This window comes from Echinops telfairi, unplaced genomic scaffold, assembly GCF_000313985.2.
Source record: "Echinops telfairi isolate 266 unplaced genomic scaffold, ASM31398v2 ScPeMD7_7400;HRSCAF=8409, whole genome shotgun sequence".
In the NCBI taxonomy this organism is placed as follows: Eukaryota; Metazoa; Chordata; class Mammalia; order Afrosoricida; family Tenrecidae; genus Echinops; species Echinops telfairi.
Window position 1 is genome coordinate 17,927,740 of NW_022111300.1, and position 18,965 is coordinate 17,946,704.

At 39.7% G+C, this 18,965-nt stretch overlaps 1 protein-coding gene across 1 annotated transcript in view; it reads left to right on the top strand.

The window, feature by feature from the left end:
* The first annotated feature begins 2,131 nt into the window (after positions 1–2,131).
* The window catches only part of DSG4 (desmoglein 4), a 31,488-nt gene continuing 14,654 nt past the window's right edge, over positions 2,132–18,965 (top strand). The window contains 8 exon segments of the mRNA XM_004703075.2: positions 2,132–2,216; positions 3,980–4,059; positions 5,459–5,590; positions 8,615–8,770; positions 9,076–9,220; positions 10,117–10,283; positions 10,539–10,673; positions 12,674–12,859. Of these exon segments, the coding sequence (XP_004703132.1) occupies positions 2,132–2,216; positions 3,980–4,059; positions 5,459–5,590; positions 8,615–8,770; positions 9,076–9,220; positions 10,117–10,283; positions 10,539–10,673; positions 12,674–12,859 (1,086 nt within the window).

The window sequence follows — 18,965 nt, forward strand, 5'->3', positions numbered from 1 at the left end:
GTAGTAAAGTAACCCCTAGGGGAGAAAGAACTAGATGATTCAGCAGGTACTGGTACTAGAAGCAGAGAATTCAGCAAAAGGCTTGCATATTTTATTTGATGACTCAAGTCAAATGGTGACTCAGGGATTTTATTTGTTTAATGTCAATGTGTTTCTAAATTTTGGGATAGATAGAAAGGATGAAGATGTGAAGCTGGTCCAAACAAGATTGTTATTTCCTGTAGAAGGAAATGAAGCTATTCAAGGTAATAGGTCAGGAAAAGAAGTGTGAAGGGCAGAACACAGACTCTGGTGGCTATTTGCTGACATTGACGGAGGGGGCAGAAGACAGATAACTAAAGCAAGGACTCTCTACCAGGCCAAGGCTCAGGAGAAATTGAGAGACCAGGGCTGGGGTGCAGAGCAGATTCTGTCAGTAGGAGAAGGGTAAGAAAAGGGACAAGCAAGAAGTGTTGGTGGTGATGAAGTTAGTGGTATGTAGTTGTGGCAGAAGTTGGTCATGAGCCAAGGTTCCGAAAGAGGAGATTAGATACGGTGGTGGAAGTGAAGTAGCGAGAAAGGAGACCGAATGGTATGTTTGGCAAAGAGGGAAGCTTTAATCGTTTAAATGTAGTAGCAAGACGAAGGCACATAGGAACCAAGAAGGCGGTGGCATCCTCCAATAAGCAGGTAACATGCTGCTTTTGAGAAGGTAGAACTAATCATCTTTGTTCAAGTTTTAAGACACAAGGAGGTCAAAGGAATGTGAGACCGGTGATAAGATCGAGGTTCCCCAGTGGCACGGTTGTTCAGCCCTTGACCAAATGGGCATGTTGACAGTTTGACTCACTGGCCACTCCTCCCAGGTAGAAGACGTGGGTGTCTGTCTCCATCAATAGTTGCTGGTGTTGTGAAGGAACCTCGAGTCAGTTCTAACTCCTGTCTACAACAGAAGCAGACACTGCTCAGGCTTGTACCACCCTCACGACTCTTGTCAGGGCTGAGCCCATGGCTGCGGCCACCCGGTCAATCCATCTTGTCCAAGGGCACCCTCTTGGTCCTTGCCCTTCTACTTTGCCAAGCATGGCGTTTTTCTCCAGGGAACGGTCTCTCCTCATAACCTGTCCAAGGCACGTAGATGAGCTTTGCTATCCTGTGTCCAAGACACATGCTGCCTGTGCTTCTCTTAAGACACACTGGTTTGCTTGGATCGGTCCACGGTACTTTCAATAGCCTTTGGAGCACCATCATTCAAATGCACCGACTCTTTGTCAGTCTTTCTTATTCAATGTCTACCTTTCGCCTGCATATGAGGTGATGGAAATGCCATGACTTAGGGCCAATGTAGTTCTCAAGTGTCACCCTTCTCTTTAACACTTTAAAGATCTCTCATGCGTCCATGCAATACGTCCTTTGATTTCTTGGCTGCTGCTCCCAGGAGCATCGATGAAATCTTTGATTACTTCCATCTTTTCCAAGCAAGATGAAATCTTTGATAACTTCCATCTTTTCTCCATGTATCATGGGCCACCTGTACAGGAAACCATGTGTGGCAGGTCCACTCTGTCATTTAGGGTTAGTGTGATTTAGAATCACCTCAATGGCAACAGGTCTGACGGGGACCGAAGGGTTAGTGATTTCATGAAATATTTTTATAAGTAATATCTTATTATGTTTCAGGTGAAAGTTCACATATCAAATTAGACTTCCCCTTTACAATTTTTAAACACATTGTTCTGTGTATGGGTGACAATTTTTATAAGGTATCGGCATTACCCTCACTTTATTTATCTTCTGTTACACTATTTCCATTGATCTAAATTCTCTTTCCCTCTTTGCTTTTTGGTAAAGGTTGACCATTTTGCCTCTCACAGTCAATTGTTTAAGGATTATTATATCACTCATGGGTGATATTTAGTTTATAATCTGTTCTATTATTTGGCTGAATGGTGATTAGGAGAAAGAATTTCAATTCCAAAGCTGATATATATATATATATATATATATTGACAACCATGTTCAAATGACCAATTTAGAAGCAAAGAGAAGAAGGTTTATGGTGGAAGTAGACAGAGGAGATGAAAGGGAAAAGTCAGGGGGAAAGGAGGAAAAATTATAATCAAGTGGTGGGGGGGTGGATGAAAGATTAGAAATGGCTGAATCAAAATTACAGGTACAAGAGTTCAACGGACCTGATCATATGGAAGATTATTTCTTGGTCTTCTTCAAAGGAGCAGGTTGTTCATCAGAACCTCCCTGCCCTAGTATTCAGCTTTGTGCTTTCCTTTTTCCCTCCCCCCGCTCCCCTTCTCTTTGTTACTCTCTTCCTCTGGTTCCGTTCGTTCTCACAGGCTTTGCTGAAAGCACAGTCCAAACTCCTTCATCCCAAACACAAAGCACTTCATGATCTGACATTGCAAACTTCGTCTCCATACTCTTCACATTGCCTCCACCTTTCAATGCACACGATCATTCACTCCTCCCTGATGATCTCGAGTGCCTTTGCGTCTCTGGACAGGTTTGACTCTGGTGGAAAAGTCTTTCCCCACCAATGGTTTCTCTCAAAACAAACTCCCCCTGCAGAATCCTTCCAAACCCCTCCTCTTCTTGGAGGTCTCAAAATTTAACTTTGATCATTTCAATTATCTGCCCACCCTTTCCACTGAACACACTGTTACCTCAGTTACAGCAGTTATCCCAACTGACATGCTTTAAAGTTGTATGTTTATCTTCCTTCATGGTTTAAAAGCCTTTGTAAGGTAAAAGTCTCTACTGTTCATTTTTAGTACCCACATTTCCCACAAAATTAACAAACTATATATATATATTTAAGAACTTTGGTGTCTATCCACAAAAGATAGGCAGGATAAGCAATCCCAAAGAGACAGCAACTCGACTGATGGTCCCAGAGCAGGTGGGGGTGGGGGTCAGCATGGGAGGGAAGGAGGTGGGGAGGGGAGCATGAGCCATTGATGGCATGGACAGGGATGAAAAATAAAGGTTCTAAAATAGATGATGAGGAGGGTGGAGCACTTTGGGTCATGTTTAATCAATAGAAATGTATCCAAGAGAAATTGCTGAGAGGTGAATGATGGGTAAACATGATAGTGGGGCAGAAGGAAAGAAGAAAAAATATATATTTATGGATATATAGAGAGATGCATATATGTAAAGATGTAAAGATAGGTGTATTTGTGTGTGTCTGTGTGTGTGTGTGTAAATACAACAAGGAAGCAGATGGACTTTGGACCTCTACTTAAATCTTACCTCAGGACAAAAATGGTTTATGCTTACAATGTGGCACTACATGTAGACTGGTCACCTTCACTACACAAACACTGAAGACAAATGGGTGCATAAGCCAATGTGGTGAAGAACGTGGATGGTGCCCATCTATTAAAAGATATAGCATCTGGGGTCTTAAAGTCTTGAAGTTAAACAAATGGCCATCTATCAGGAAAGCAACAAAGCCCATGTTGAAGAAGCACACAGCCTGTGTGATCATGAAGTGTTGATGAGATTAGGTATCAGGTGAAAAATAAGCAACCAAATTCATGTGAAGGAGTGTGATATAGTGGAGACCCAAAACCCACCTGTTAAATAATTAGTCCCTCACAGAAGGGCCAAAAGGAAGGGATAATATATCCAGGGTACGGTATAGCACTGATGAAACATGTAACTATCCTCTAGTTCTTTAACATTTCTTCACCCTACTATTATGATTTCAGTTCTACCTCATTAACCTTGTTAGACTTGCATATGGTCATTGGTAAAATTAAGATCATTCAATTCTAGAAAACCAATATAGGTAAGCCCCCAGAAAAAGTAATAGGAGTAACGGTTTCCTGAGGGTACAGAAAGAGAGGGTGCAGAGGGAGAGAAGGGGAAGCTGATAGCAATGATCACTGTATAACCTCACCCAAGGGGAATGAACAACAGGATTATAGGTGAATGGATATATTAGACAGTGTAAGATATGGCTCTTGATAGATAGATATAGATATAAATAATAATATAAAGCTAATTCTGTGCTTTCTTTAACAGGTGGTGCTGGAAGTTAACAGTGAATTTATTGTTGAGGTAATGTATAATAAAATTATTTTCTAAATGCAAAATCAAATGAAAAAATTAATTTTGTAATGCATCATATATCAAGATTCAGAATGCATATCACCATAGTCATTCAGATAAAAGTTAGAGAAATAACCTCCACTTAACTAAAATTGTAATAGTAAGACCTTCAGACTTCTAATTCCCCTGCTTGTACAGTAGTTTTTGACAATTTCATCATTTAGCAACTCTTACATCTCTAGCTATCCTAGCCGTTTATTGATGTGTGTCCCAACCTATTGCAAAGCAAAGGAAGCAAGATAAAGACTTAGAATAAAAAAGAAAGAGAATTTCTTACATTAGTAAGACAGATAATTCATGCTTTATCCATAGGAAAAGATAGAAAATCCTAAATATGAAAATATATATGTGCTCATAATTAAATAGAACAGAGAATCTGGTTCCTATTAGAGTAGTATCAGAAAAGAAATCTACCGAACTCTTTGGGAGGGCTTTTTTGTTATTGTTGTTAAACAATCATTATGATCACCTTAAATCATTTGAAAAAACAAAATTATTATTGTTGACAAGAAGAGAGCATGTGTGTTGTATTTCAGAACTTTCGTATCATTATTTCAAAGGGTGGGTTCCATTCGCATGGGACCTCTGCTCTGCCCAGGTGGGTTTAAAATAAAGCCTGAGCTTCAACATGCTATCAGTGTACTTGGCAAGCGCATCAGCACTTACACATACACGTATGTGATGGCCGTGCACGTCGTGACATTTCTAAACTCTTTCATAGTGAGAATTCATAGACAACCTCCAACGGCAGCATATAAACCTACCATGGGAAAACGTATCTCCAGCAGAGATGCACATGTGCAACACTGAGAAGCCATATCAGTGGCTATGAGATGATTGTAGGCGTCATCGATTCAGCCAGTACTTTATCTTGCAAGGATTTACTTGGATGCTAACGCTCTGTGGTGTCCTCACGAACAACACAACTTTTGTTTTGTGTGGCATGTGCTCACATGAGACGCCAGCAATCTTTTAAACTCTAGAAGCTGTGAAGTCTAGTCATGTCTCAATGAGAAATAAGGTAGGCAAGGCGAAGCTAGTTTAAAGAAGAAAAATTACAACAAATTGCACAGTATTACATATATCCTTATTACCTTTATATATAACTAATCACATTTGTTTCAACAAAATCAAGTAGTTAGAAGTGAAATCATTTAAAAAAAAAATAGCTAATCTGGGGATGGCCAGGCTACATTTTTCTTCAGTAGTAGATTAGTTAAAAGATTTTATTGGTTGATGTCTAATATCATTGTTTCTTCTGGGTATATCTACAATGTTAAATTAATATGATTATGCGCTATAAGAAAAAAAATCCTAAGACTATAAGAACTTTATTTTTTTTCTAAAGGTGAAAGAATTAGACATGGAAAATGGTACAACCACATGGCAAACTGTCAGAAGACAAAAAAGGGAGTGGATCAAGTTTGCTGCAGCTTGTAGAGAAGGAGAAGACAACTCAAAGAGGAATCCAATTGCCAAAGTAAGTGATGAAACAAGGGGGAATTTCCTAAGTGCAGGACCGGAAAGCACACCCCACTCTAGAATGGTTCTGAAAGATGGGGTGTAGTCATTTGTTCATGTTGCTGAAGTATAAATGTTATTAAAAGTTCTTACGAGGTCCTCACATCCAAAATCTAAGAAACTCCTAAAAGATCTTCACAAAGATAGAGAAATTAGAAATAAAGAAAGAGAGTTAAAAGAAACAGGTAATAAACAAAGATATGAAAACTTCTTAGACATAACCAAATACCTTGGAGGAATGAGTTTCTGGTTTCAGGGGACACTAAGGTCAATTGGCATGACCTAGTCCACAAAGACAATGTTCTACATCCTACTCGGGTGAGTACTGACTGGAGTCTTAAAAACGTTTGAGTATCCATGTAAGGTGCAATGATTAGTCTCTCCCTGTCTGGAAGGAAGAGAATAAATATAATTGAATATGCATGGAAACAGTTGCTCCAATGGAGGAATGGACCATGCAGACTTCAGTCTCCACAACCTGAGACAAGCTTATCACTACCAACTGCCCTGAAACAGATCCAGAGTCCTGGAGAGAGCGGGAGACAAACGTGGAACTATACTCAAAATCTTTAAATGACCAGATTTGCCCGTTCAGGTAGAAATTGGTAGAACCTCTAAGACTATGCCCTTTAATTACCATTCATATATGGAAATTAATCCCATGAGTCAATTTTTAGCCAAAGAATAATCAAGTCTGTTAGGGGAACAACACTTTAGGGAGGTATGCAGATCTTAAAACTGAAACAACAACAACAAACTTAAACTGATCCATGTAGCTTGCACATTCACAGCTCAACCTGTTCTTTTGGGGCACATTGACCTGGACCACTAGTACATCAACAGTATCTTTTTTTATGATAGAGTGGGCAAATAGAATTTCCTCCTTGCATGAAAGGAGTACAGGGGGGTGCCAAAGAAAAAAACCTGTAAAAAAGTTTCCCTGGGTGGATCTTCAAAGTACACATTTCTTCCTGCTAGACCAGCATCGAACAACTCACTCTGATTTAGTGCACCCAGTGGCTTCGACTGGGAAGTTTCTCTCTGGTCACTGAATTTTTTTGTCGCTCAATTTAAGAGAATAGCATGCCGCTGTGAAATTTTGTTTCCTGCTCAGGAAAAATGCTGCAGAAACTGTGGTGGTGATCAACACAGCTTACAAGGGCAGCACTTTGAAAAAAGCTTAAGTATACAAGAGGTTTTCTCATTTCAAAAAGATAAAATGTTAACTGATGACAAACTGGGTTCTTGACATCAGTCAACTTCCCGAATGGACAAAAATTCATACACTTGTGCTGAAAGACTGACAACGGACCATTGAAGAGATGAAGAAGTTATCCAGACTATCTTGGAGCTTAGTTCAGCAAATTTTAACAGAAGGGTTGCTGTAAAATTTGTGCCTTGGGTTCTGACTGTCCAGCAAAAAGTGCCTGGACTGGAAACATGCCATGCTTTGAAAGAACAGCTCCAAAGGGACCCAAACTTTTTTTCCCAAGGTCATTACTGGTGAGAAGACATGGTGTTATTGTTATGATCCCGAAAGCAAACATCAATCAAGCCAGTGGAAGACTCCATCATCACCTCCCTACCCCTACCCCCCAAAAAAGCTCTTCAAATGGAATAAATGATCAAGGTCAAGAGGATGCTCATTTGTGGGTTTTTCATGTGAGGGGGATAGTATATTTAGAGTTCGTTCCACCAAGCCAGACTGTTAATCGAGCCTTTGATTTAGAGGTTCTGAAAAGATTGTGTAACAGTGTGCAAAAGAAAAGGTCTAATTTGTGGCAGACGGGGGACTGGTTTTGTAATACTCTAGGAACAAAGAGATAGTCTCTCTCAGAAGGTCTCAAAATTTTTTAAATCTTTAAAATTTCTATTGTTTCCATGCAAGTCACAGTCATGATTTATTGTTATTGCACTCATAGTGCATATTTTATTTAAACATTTTTACTTGGGGGGTTTCCTGGATTATTGTCTATATAAAAATTATCTTTGGATTAGAATGGAGCTTTGGAAACTTGGTCACACAACAGTTAAGCACTGCATTACTAACAAAAACTTTAGTAGTTCAAATCCACCCAGTAGCTCTGCAGGAAAGAGACCTGTTTGTCTGCTCCCATAGAGATTACAGTCAGGAAACCCTTCAAAAAGTTCAATTCCGTTATCTGAAGCCCCTATCAATTGGAATTGGCAGCTATGATAAAAACAATGAAAGTGCAAATTTCCAGATGTTTTTCTTTAATTATAGGTACTCAAGTAACAAACCATGACATTTAACTGAATGCATTAATCTTCCATTTATAAGTGAAATTTAAAATTTTGAAATTAAATTAAATTGAGATTAAATTTATGAATAATGAATATAAACTATAAAATAAAATCCAAATGACAGACTTTTGTCATAAAATCTATTTGACAGAGCAATATGGTGGGTTTTGATTTATAAAAATATTACCCATACTTACAAACACTCTATTTCCTTATGTAATCCACCATTTTAACTGAATCTCAAGTCGAAGCAAGGTAATATGAATATGACATAATTTTTAAAATAGTATTGGCTGCGATCTCTTCTGTCAAATTCTTTCTCTTTTGTCAAATTCTTTCTCTTTATGCAATAACATCAGAGAATTAATTATGTCTTGTTTGTTAACAACAAATCTAGCATCAAGGAATTGGAATGAGCTATATGTAATTTACCTCCTATATTCCCTACAGTAACCCTATGAGACTTTACAGTACAATTCTAACTCAGAGAGATTATATAAGCACTATCATAGCCATTTTAAGTTGGTGCTTGGTGGAGTTAAGCAAATTTTCCAAGGTGGAGTTAAGCAAATTTTCCAAGGTCACCTAAGGACTAAATCATGGTACCTGGTTCTATTCCAAGTGCATCTGGCTATGATGAGGTACACTCTCTACCCTATTGTCTAACATTCGTGGTGAGCTGGAAATCAGGTCACAATCTTAGCGATTTTCCATGCAGATTCGATCAGACTGTGAAGTGAACCAGAAGATTACATATCGCATCTCTGGGGTGGGCATCGACCGACCACCTTATGGAGTATTCACCATTAATCCGCGGACTGGGGAAATTAACATCACTTCAGTGGTGGATAGAGAGATAACTCCAATTTTTTTGGTAAGTCACAGAAGTATATTTTAATTTATTCATATTAGTGTTCTTCCTTTTAAAAAGACGTATTATCTCAGGAGAATTACTTGATTTGTATAAAACCAAGCAAAACCTTGAAGGAATGGAAAGAATGTGGACGTGTAAGATTTTATACGTTAGGACCTCTGGTGTGCACGTCATTGAATGGTTTGGTCATATATACATTACTAGATGGGAATAGAGTGGGGTTTACAGAAAATGTGTCTGCACATTCCCTTCTATATTTCATTTCTGTTGGCTGAGAAAGACATTCTTCCCCTAACTTCCCACAGATCTACTGCCGGGCTTTAAATTCACGGGGTGAAGACTTAGAAAGACCTCTTGAACTTAGAGTCAAAGTGATGGACATAAATGACAATCCACCAGTCTTTACCCAAAATGTCTACACAGCCAGTATTGAAGAAAACTGCGATGCGAGTAAGTCCGATGGCAATCATACTAGTAAAGCTAGTCTGAGCGATGACAGAGACGTCACTGGCAGCCTCGCTAGAGCTCCTCCTTGGAGGGCAGTTTCTGAACAAGTGCATTAGCCATGCTTCTTTCGGTTTGCAGGGTATCCCTGGTTCTCTGTACGAAGATTTTAAAAATTATTTTTATTATTTGAAGCCTGGCTAGGAAGCAAAGAACACCAGGGAACTATTCCAGCTGGAAAACATGCCATGTGGACTAGTGTTCTTGGGGAGTTGCCTATTTTTTGTTCCTATAAGTAATTGAAAGCCTTTTTCTGTGAAGACAGAAAAAACTTCTTTTCAATAATTATATATGTGTGGCTGTTGAGTAAAGTGGTGTTATTCTACAATGCTTTCTGGATACATGGAAATAAAGAATATAGATGCTCAATAAACAATTTCAATGTTAAATTTACTTAAACTATAGTTTATCTTAAGCCTCGTTTTTAAGAATATCCATAGCAAGACCTTGCCGATAACAAGCTGACAATATTGGTTTTCCTCGGCTTTATGTTGATACAGAGAGGCTATTGAGCTGCTTTTTTTTTTTCACATATTGAAAATCACTAAATTTTGCTACTAATTTATCCTATGGCTAAGAGGATATTATCTGTACAACATCTTTCATAGAAATGCAAGAATTAAATGATTAAGGGATGCAAGCACACTTTACACGGCTATGCAAACCACAATTGTTTTTTAAACAATGGTGTCCTTGAAACTTGTGGTAGGTAATGCATTCTCGTGGAGAACTAGAACAGAGAGAAAAGAGAAGGCCAACTAGTTGCCTTCCTGTGTTGGATGTTTGCTGAGCTAATTCTAACACAGCCCCCAAACATTCTCCATCCCCGTCTTCATGTTTAGACACACTGGTAGTAAAGTTAAGCGCCACAGATGCAGATGAAGACAACCACCTGAATTCTAAAATCGCCTACAAGATCATCTCGCAGGAGCCTGCAGGGGCACCCATGTTCATTCTGAACAGATACACGGGAGAAGTCCGCACGATGTCCAGTTTTCTTGACAGAGAGGTAAAGCCCTTGATGAATGAAAGATAAGAAATAAAAGATCCCAATTTTAAAAAGGGATGATGAAATTATCTGTGGGCGTGCTTACTCTAATGTAAAGGAAGGAAGGAGAGAATGAAACTGATTCTTCAATGAAAATTTAATTCAATCTCAATTTCACTTGAGATGTGCACATATAAAACATAAGAGCGTCGGAATGTGTCACATTTTATTCAACACAGGACCAAACTCTTATGATTCTTTTTCATCCCAACTCAGGAACACAGCATGTATACTCTCTTTGTGAGTGGATCAGATCGGGATGGTGCCCCAGATGGGTTGTCTGCCAACTGTGACTGTCGAATCAAGGTTTTAGACGTCAACGATAATTTCCCCACCTTGGAGAAAACGGCAGTAAGTGTCTACTCCTAGAATCCATCCTCGTGGGTAAGGGGCAAGAGTCCCCTTGTTTTCCTGCTAGTTGGTGATCTTGGCTCTGTTACATATCTGGAAGTACTCAGCTTTACTTTATAGATTCTTATTTATAATCTTAGAAAGTTGAATGTGTTCGTCATCGCACGTACTCTGGGTATGTTATCAGGAGAGATCCGTCCCGGGGGGAACATCATGATTGGTAGAGTGAAAAGAGAGGAAGACGCTCAATGAGATGGGTTGGCCCAGTGACTGCAACAATGACGTCAAGCATAACAACAATTGCGAATAGGGCACAGAACCAAGCAGTGTTTCGCTCTGTTACACATGAGGCTTCCATGAGTCAGAGCCAACTCAATAAGCGTCAAGCATAACAACCTTGATTTTGCTCGTTTGTCTTTGAGAAGCGATTCTCTACAAATGCTCTCTGTAAAAGCTGTTGATATCTGCACAGACTCGAATCTCCTTGTTGATATTGTTAAGTGCCATTGAGTTGGTTCCCATAAGAACCCTCTGCACAACAGAACAAACATTGCCACGTCCTGCACCATCCCCATATTGTTCCTATGCCTGGGCCTGTTGTTGCAGCCACTATGTCAATCCATCTCCTTAAAGGCCTTCCTCTCTTTTGCTCCCTTTCCACTATACCAAGCATGATGCCCTTCTCCAGGGACTGGTCTCTCCTGACAACATGTCTAAAGTATGTAAGATGAAGTCTTGCCATTCTTATCTCTGGAGCATCCTTGTCTAAGTGCTCTGGCCATACTTCTTCCCAGAGAGAACCGTTGTCCTTTTAGCAATCCATGGTACTTTCAATATTCTTCACCAGCACCACAGATCTAATGCATCAATTCTTCTTCGGTCTACTTTATTCAATGTCCAATTTTCAATGCACGTGAGGCAATTGAAAATACCATGGCTTGGGTAACAAACCCTAGTCTTTTAAGTAACATCTTGCCTTTCAATGCTCTGAAGAGGTCTTATGAGCAGATATACCTAATGCAACATGTCTTTTGATCTCTTGACTTCTGCTTCCATGAGCACTAATTGTGGATTGAAGCAAGACACAGTGCTGGACAACTTCACCCTTTTCTCCATTTTGCCAGGATGTTACCCATTGGTCCAGTTGTGAGGATTTGGGTCTTCTTTACATTGAGTGGTAATCCATACTGAAGACTCAAATCCTTGATTTGTATCAGCAGGTGTGTCAGGGCCTTTCAGAAAGCAAAATGTTATTATCCGCATACCACCAATTTGTGGAAATGTGTTCATACACCTCTGAGAACACTGTCACACCACCAGTGCACATTTTTTATGCCTGATGGTTTGACAAATTAATTCCAACAGCATTCTCAACTTCCATTTTCCTCTTTAGATGAAAAGAACCATAAACCCCGGCCCAGGGCAAATCAGGGCCTGCCATCAATTTTAGTTTAAAAAAAAAAAAAGTTGGGCTTTAGCCATGCTCATTTCTAATGCTGGTGTTATTGGTTATTTTCTTACACTGCTGTCTGTGGAGAGTTTTCTGCTACGATAGTAGACTTAACAACAGGGAGAGGGACACTCTGTCCCATAAAGCCTAGTACATTTACTATCTGACTCTGCTCTGAAAAAGTCGAATCTTTCACCTAAAAGGAGAGAGTAACTTAAAGAAACATAATTTCATATAGAGCTCATGCAAATGAGTTTGATTAACTTATATGCATTTTTGTCTTACACTTATTATTAAATTTATGGCCTTTATTAATAACGATGGGGAAAGAAGAGGCTTTCTACTCCCGTAATGAGTTATAGCCTCAGAAAACCCCAGGGGCAGGTCTACCCTGTCGAATAGGGTCCCTAGGAGTCAAAATCAACTCAATGGCAGGGAGTTTGGTTTTGGTTTAAAATAATTGTTGATTTGAGTATTTTAAATGATAACTATGCATTAATAACATCATTTCTGTTTTGAAAAACCTCTGATTATAAAATTATTATTTTAGTACTCAGCAAGTATTGAAGAAAACTGTTTAAATTCAGAACTGATGCGATTGAAAGCAATTGATCTGGATGAAGAAGGCACTGCCAATTGGTTGGCAGAATATTTAATTCTCTCTGGAAATGATGGAAATTGGTTCGATATTCAAACAGACCCACAAACTAATGAAGGCATTTTGAAAGTTGTCAAGGTACAGTATGAGAGCTGCCAAATTTTCTTCCAAGAAGTTTTAAGTCACTCTAAGAGGCAGAATCTGTCTTTAAAAATAACTCTCTAACCATGAAAAGTCTTTATAACGGCATTGGTTTAAGGAATCGTGCTGCCCAAATCTGAGCTCCCAGCCCCGCAACTCTATCAGAGACATAGAAGGCTGCTTTGCTCTCTCCGTTCTCAAAATCAGGTTGAGAAGACAAGACAGACGCCCCAAATCAGATACTGATAGGAGAAATACAACACATGGAATAGTGCTATAGGTGTTATAAAACAAAACAAGCAAATTACCAAATGGATGAGACATAAAATAATTAATGAGATAAGAAAAGCTTCATGCAATAAAGGGGATTGAAACAAGAGGCAAATATTTTTTCATTGGAATTAGCACGGGCACTGAGGTGAGACACCATCAAGCCTGTGCAGTGCCGGGAGAACACGCGTGTAGGGCGGTAGCAGGGATGAAAACAATCAGATGCCAGAAAGAACCTGGAGGATTGGACTCCTGCTGGGAACCCAGCCCTTAACCCAATGCTACTGCTGGCTCCCTCTCCATCGGGCTTTTGGCTAAACTTTTTAAAACCCTTTTCTTAGCTTGAGGACATTGCTCCCAACCCCCACTCCCAATGGAATTTAATTTTCCTTTAGCTTCTATATGCTTTTGCTTCTTGGGCTACAATAATACCTAATAAATTGACAAATCAGTGGCAAACCTGAAAACTATTAAGGCAATGGGAACATTACAGCAACGAGCTAAATTATTAAATTTTCTCAAATAAAATTCTCAAACAATACAAATGGCATTTAGAGCTATGAAAACCTATGCCCTAATGAAATAATACAAGTAGAAGTGGTTTTTAAGGTTTTTTTTAAATCAGTTTGTAGCTGTTATTTATAATGATACTTTTTATGTTAAGAATTAAATTTGCTATTTAGATCCTTAAAAAAAAAAAGAAAATATATGCCCATAGCTACACACAGAGAGAGATTCAAATATTTTGTTTGACATACACTGTGAATTGTGCTTATTGATCTTAGTGACTACTTTTTTCTATCCACACCTTCCAGTCCTTACCTAATGCAAATATATCATTTCTATCTTGAGTCTTTCTACATGGTTGCTTTTTTCTGTTGTGTAGATAAATCCAAAGCATTACTGTTTGTCCGCAAAATACAACAGCCATGAGTGTTGACATCATGCCATGTGTTAATGTGTGTGGTGGTTGTTAAAATTAGGGAACCTACGCATGTATACTTTTTAAGATTGCCCTTCAAATAATTTCCAGATTTTTAAAATTCCTAATGGGCACGCAAGGACAGCAAGCATAGACACTGTACTTTCCATTTGAGAAGCATTGCTCAGGGTCAGGAAGCCACAAACTATGACCTGCAGGTCCAGTCTGCTCCGTCACTTGTGTCTGTAACCAAAGTTTTATTCGAACATTTACTCATGTATGTGTTGTCTATAGCTGCATCGACACTCCAGTTGCAGAGTTGAATGTTTGTAACAGAGACAAAATAGGGCACAGAAATCACAATATATGTACTATCTGGCCTTTAACAGAAAAAGATGTCAAACACTAATACCGATCAAGAAAAGCACCGGGATATTAAGAATAAAAGTAACACTGGGAGTTCAGTGTAGGGAAGATTAACGGTAAGGAAATAAGATATTGATCAAGTTAAAAATATGATCTAAGGTGACAGCAGTGAAAATGGAAACGAAGGAATGGGTAGAAGAGCCAGTGTCTAACAGAGCATGGATAGGAGGGCAGGGATCACAAGAGGTCACCTACCACGAGAGCAAATGCTGACTATTCAGTCACATTTTTATCTCAGGGATCAGAATTCTTTTCAATCTTGCTTTTTTTTATATTTATTTTTTTCTAATCATTTTATTAGGGGCTCATACAACTCTTATCACAATCCATACATACATCAATTGTATAAAGCGCATTTGTACATTCATTGCCCTCATCATTCTCAAAACATTTCCTCTCCACGTAAGCCCCCGGCATCAGGCCCTCATTTTTTCCCCTCCTTCCCCACTCCCCCCTCTCTCATGAGCCCTTGATAATTTATAAATTATTATTTTGTCATATCTTGCCCTGTCTGACGTCTCCCTCCACCCACTTTTCTGTTGTCCGTCCCCCAGGGAGAGGTCACATATAGTTCCTTGTAATCGGTTCCCTCTTTCCTACCCACTCTCCCTCTACCCTCCCAGTATCACCACTCACACCACTGGTCCTGTAGGGATCATCCGCCCTGGATTCCCTGTATTTCCAGTTCCTAACTGTACCAGTGTACATCCTCTGGTCTAGCCAGACTTGCAAGGTCAAATCCGAGTCATGGTAGTGGGAGCGGGGAGGAAACATTTAGGAACTAGAAGAAAGTTGTATTTTTCATTGTTGCTACATCACACACTGACTGGCTCGTCTCCTCCCCGAGACCCCTCTGCAAGGGGATCTCCAGTGGCCTACTAATGGGCTTTGGGTCTCTACTCCACACCCCACACCCCCTTCATTGTGGTAAGATTTTATCCCTTCGACACCTCGTGGTTGCATCGGCTGGTGTGCTTCTTCCATGTGGGCTTTGTTGCTTCTGAGCTTGATGGTCACTTGATTACCTTCAAGCCTTTAAGACCCCAGACACTATACTTTTTGATAGGCAGGCACCATCAGCTTTCTTCGCCACATTTGCTTATGCACCCATTTGTCTTCAGTGATCCCTGCATTTTGGTTGACGCTCAAACGAGAAGCAGAATACAGTCCTTATCAGTCTTTTTACCATTTAATCACTGAGCTTTGCATCTTGCCTTGTAATATGTAGCTGTTCTTTGTGATCTGCTTTCAAAACTACTGAAGTACTAAGACCTTTGTGCATCAACAATGTGTTCTAAATATCTTTGTATCTCTAACACCTGTTGTAATTTCAGAATGTCACATAGACTCACAAAACATTGAAGGTGGTGTTGCTGATAAGATTATCTGACACCAGTGGTATAGATGTGGGAGGCATGGGGCTTGATGTAGTTCATGACTTCCATATAAAAATGTTCTTTAATTGGTAAATGTTAATATTGCAAGCAATGTATTCTCTATGATGTGATGTTTAGTCTGTGATGAGTAAGGGCCTTTGAAACATAAACTTACTTTATGGGGGAAATGATTGGCATGTCAAGCTCATGAAAAACTGGTCCAAGTAATATCAGATATTTTAGAAATAAATTATATATTTGATGGATGGCAATTTTTCAAGTGCCTTAGGCTAGCAGGGGAAAAGTATGTTTAAAAATACCAAAATGACCCAGAAAGTGTAATTAATATTAAATTTAAAGTCTTAGTGATAGATAGCAAGAAGAGGTATCTATTTTAGAAAATATTTTCATTTCCTCTGCTTTCAGTCTATTTTGATTCATAGCAACCCGATAAGACAAAGTGGCGCTATTCCATAGGGTTTCAGAAACCCCATCTCCAGGAAGCAGATACCCACACCTTTCCCCCTAGAGAGCCTGGTGGGTTTGAACCCCCAGCTTTGCTGTTAGAAGCTAAACACTTGAACCACTATACTACCACTGGTCCGCCAGTCATAGGCGATAGACTAAGTCTTATAGAACTCTATTGTTAGCTTGAGGATATAACCAAGAATTCACAGTTAAATTTAAATGTATTCATAACTGAGATGGGCTGAGAATATGCTGGTGAGTGAGACATGCTCCCAGTTCTTAAGAAACTTACTGTCTAACAAGAGAGACTCTGAGAAAATTCAAGACTTTCTATGAATGTCAATAAGAAATTTTTTGTGATATTTACTGGATAATGTACATAGAAGTACTAATAAGGTAGTCACAAAACACTAACTATTGTACCCTGGGCTTTCCACCTATCTCATTTAATTGTCCCATTGTTGGGAAGAAAATATTTTGATTCCTTTTTTACAGAAAATATTACTGGGAATCAAAGGCAAATTGGCTTGTCTAAGTTCACACAGAAGGCTAATGCCAAAGACAAGATTCAACTCACATCTCTCTAATGCCAAAATCACCCTTAACTGCCGCCCCGCAGTGCATCCCCATGTAATCAGGGACCAGCAAAACAGGTTTCAAACAGGGACTCGCACCCTCCGAATCTGTTCACCTCCACAAGCTCCTTCCCCACCTTCTGTGCTTTTGTAGTCCATTCAGCTCCATGGATACTAGAAAATATCCCTTCCTGGAAAGGAGGGCCTGCACAAACCAGCAGATAGTTGACCATTTGTTCTGTCATGGAAAAATATCCATCTGCAATCCATCCTTCTTTTACATGGACGTTTCTAATGTCCTCTTTCTTACTTTTAAAATGAACTAATGATCTCACCTCCCTGGCCCAGAACCCAGGTGATGCAGTGGTTACGTGTTGGGCTATTAGTGCAAGGTCAGCAGCTCAAAACCACCAGCTACTCCAAGGGAGAAAGATAGGGCTTCCTACTCCCCTAAAGAGTTCCACTATGCAAACCCACAGAACCAGTTCTACACTGTCAGCACCGATTCAAAAGCAGTGAGTTTTGAGTTGTTGACTAACACCACCACCCCAAGAATTAACAGTGTTGTATTAAATTGAAAAAAATCAATGTATGGTTCTAACAGCTTACCTTTGATACTAAAATGATCTGAAGCAAAAGATCAGCAAGAGTCAAATCCACTTCTGAAGGGGCCATCTTCATCCCCTCCTGAGCCTCATGCCAAAGCCTAACACACACAGGTTTCCACTCATTCCTGGGTTTCCAGCCTCTCTATCCAACTCCAAGAAGAGACACTATCAGACACAGCGCTCTCCCTATGACGCTGAAATCTGAGCACAATCAGAAAACCTTGGCAGATGGGTTCCACTGGCAAAGAAGAAATGAATGACTTTCTTTCTTCATCTTTCTCTCTGCTGGAGGGCCGTTCCCCACAGACTGACCCTCAGTCAACTTCCTTGTCCTAGATCTTATGAATAGGGAATGTATACAATTGTATGCCCACAGTCACATAGCTCCATCGCTGCCAATTCAAGAGGGCGGGAACTATTCTGACAAGCAAACGGCACATTTGCATGTATGCACAAGAGAACCTCATGAGATTTCTCTAATGACCAGAATGGATATTCTCTTTCTTTCTTTTTTCATTTACTTGAGATTTTAGAAAGTGAAAACTCCATTTTGAGTGCATACTTCCTTTCCAGCGCTGTGCCAGGTGTTATGTGGCCTGGGGTAGGGGACACATGTGCAAAAGAAATACCAATGCTGAGCTCAAGGGTTTTAGCTAAAATTCAGGTCAGGCATATTAAGGCAGCCCCAAACAAAACACCAAGCAAGTCCCAGCAAAATGTTCTGTCATGTCAACGCTTCTGAAGAATGTGGCTCTAAAACCTCAAAAACAGTCCTGACATCATGGGGTTTCCCTGGGAGGCCGAGATATAGCCCAGTCTTACTGATGCCCCTGCTAATCTTGGCCTCTGTTGTTGATAAGTGTGTTGCAAGAGGTGCTTCCATTAACCCCCAGAGACATTATCCAGTGCTCGGCTTGTTTACAACTGCTTTTGAACTTGTGTCTTTTCATGTCACCACATCCATCACTCTGGGTTAAAAGGCAGCACTCATCTTTTATCCAGGACGCCCATTTCAGGGGGACTTTTCCCTGAGAGTGGTATTGATTTATGTGATTGTGTCCTGAGACCGAGTCGTCTAGTCCACCAAGCCCAGCGCAATGAAATTATAGCGCAGGGCTGACTGTAATCATCATGAATTCTCCTTCAGAAGTTGTTTGCATCGTTTTTAAAAATAATTACAGGTCAGCTTACATCATATATGCTGGCTCCTCTCGTCTCCTGATTATACTTTTGAGAGATTCTCAGATGTGAACTCCACAAGGAAATCTGGGCCTTATTTGCTAATGCATTTCCTAGTTGTGAATATATTTTTTTTAATGTATGCCGTTTATTTTTCCTGAAAACCTCATTCTGGAAGAACTGTCGTTCGTTATTCCGGGGTTTCATATAAGAAACTTAAAACGTCCACAATCTGAGTTGAATATAAAGTCATAGACACAAATGACCTTTATGCCCAGT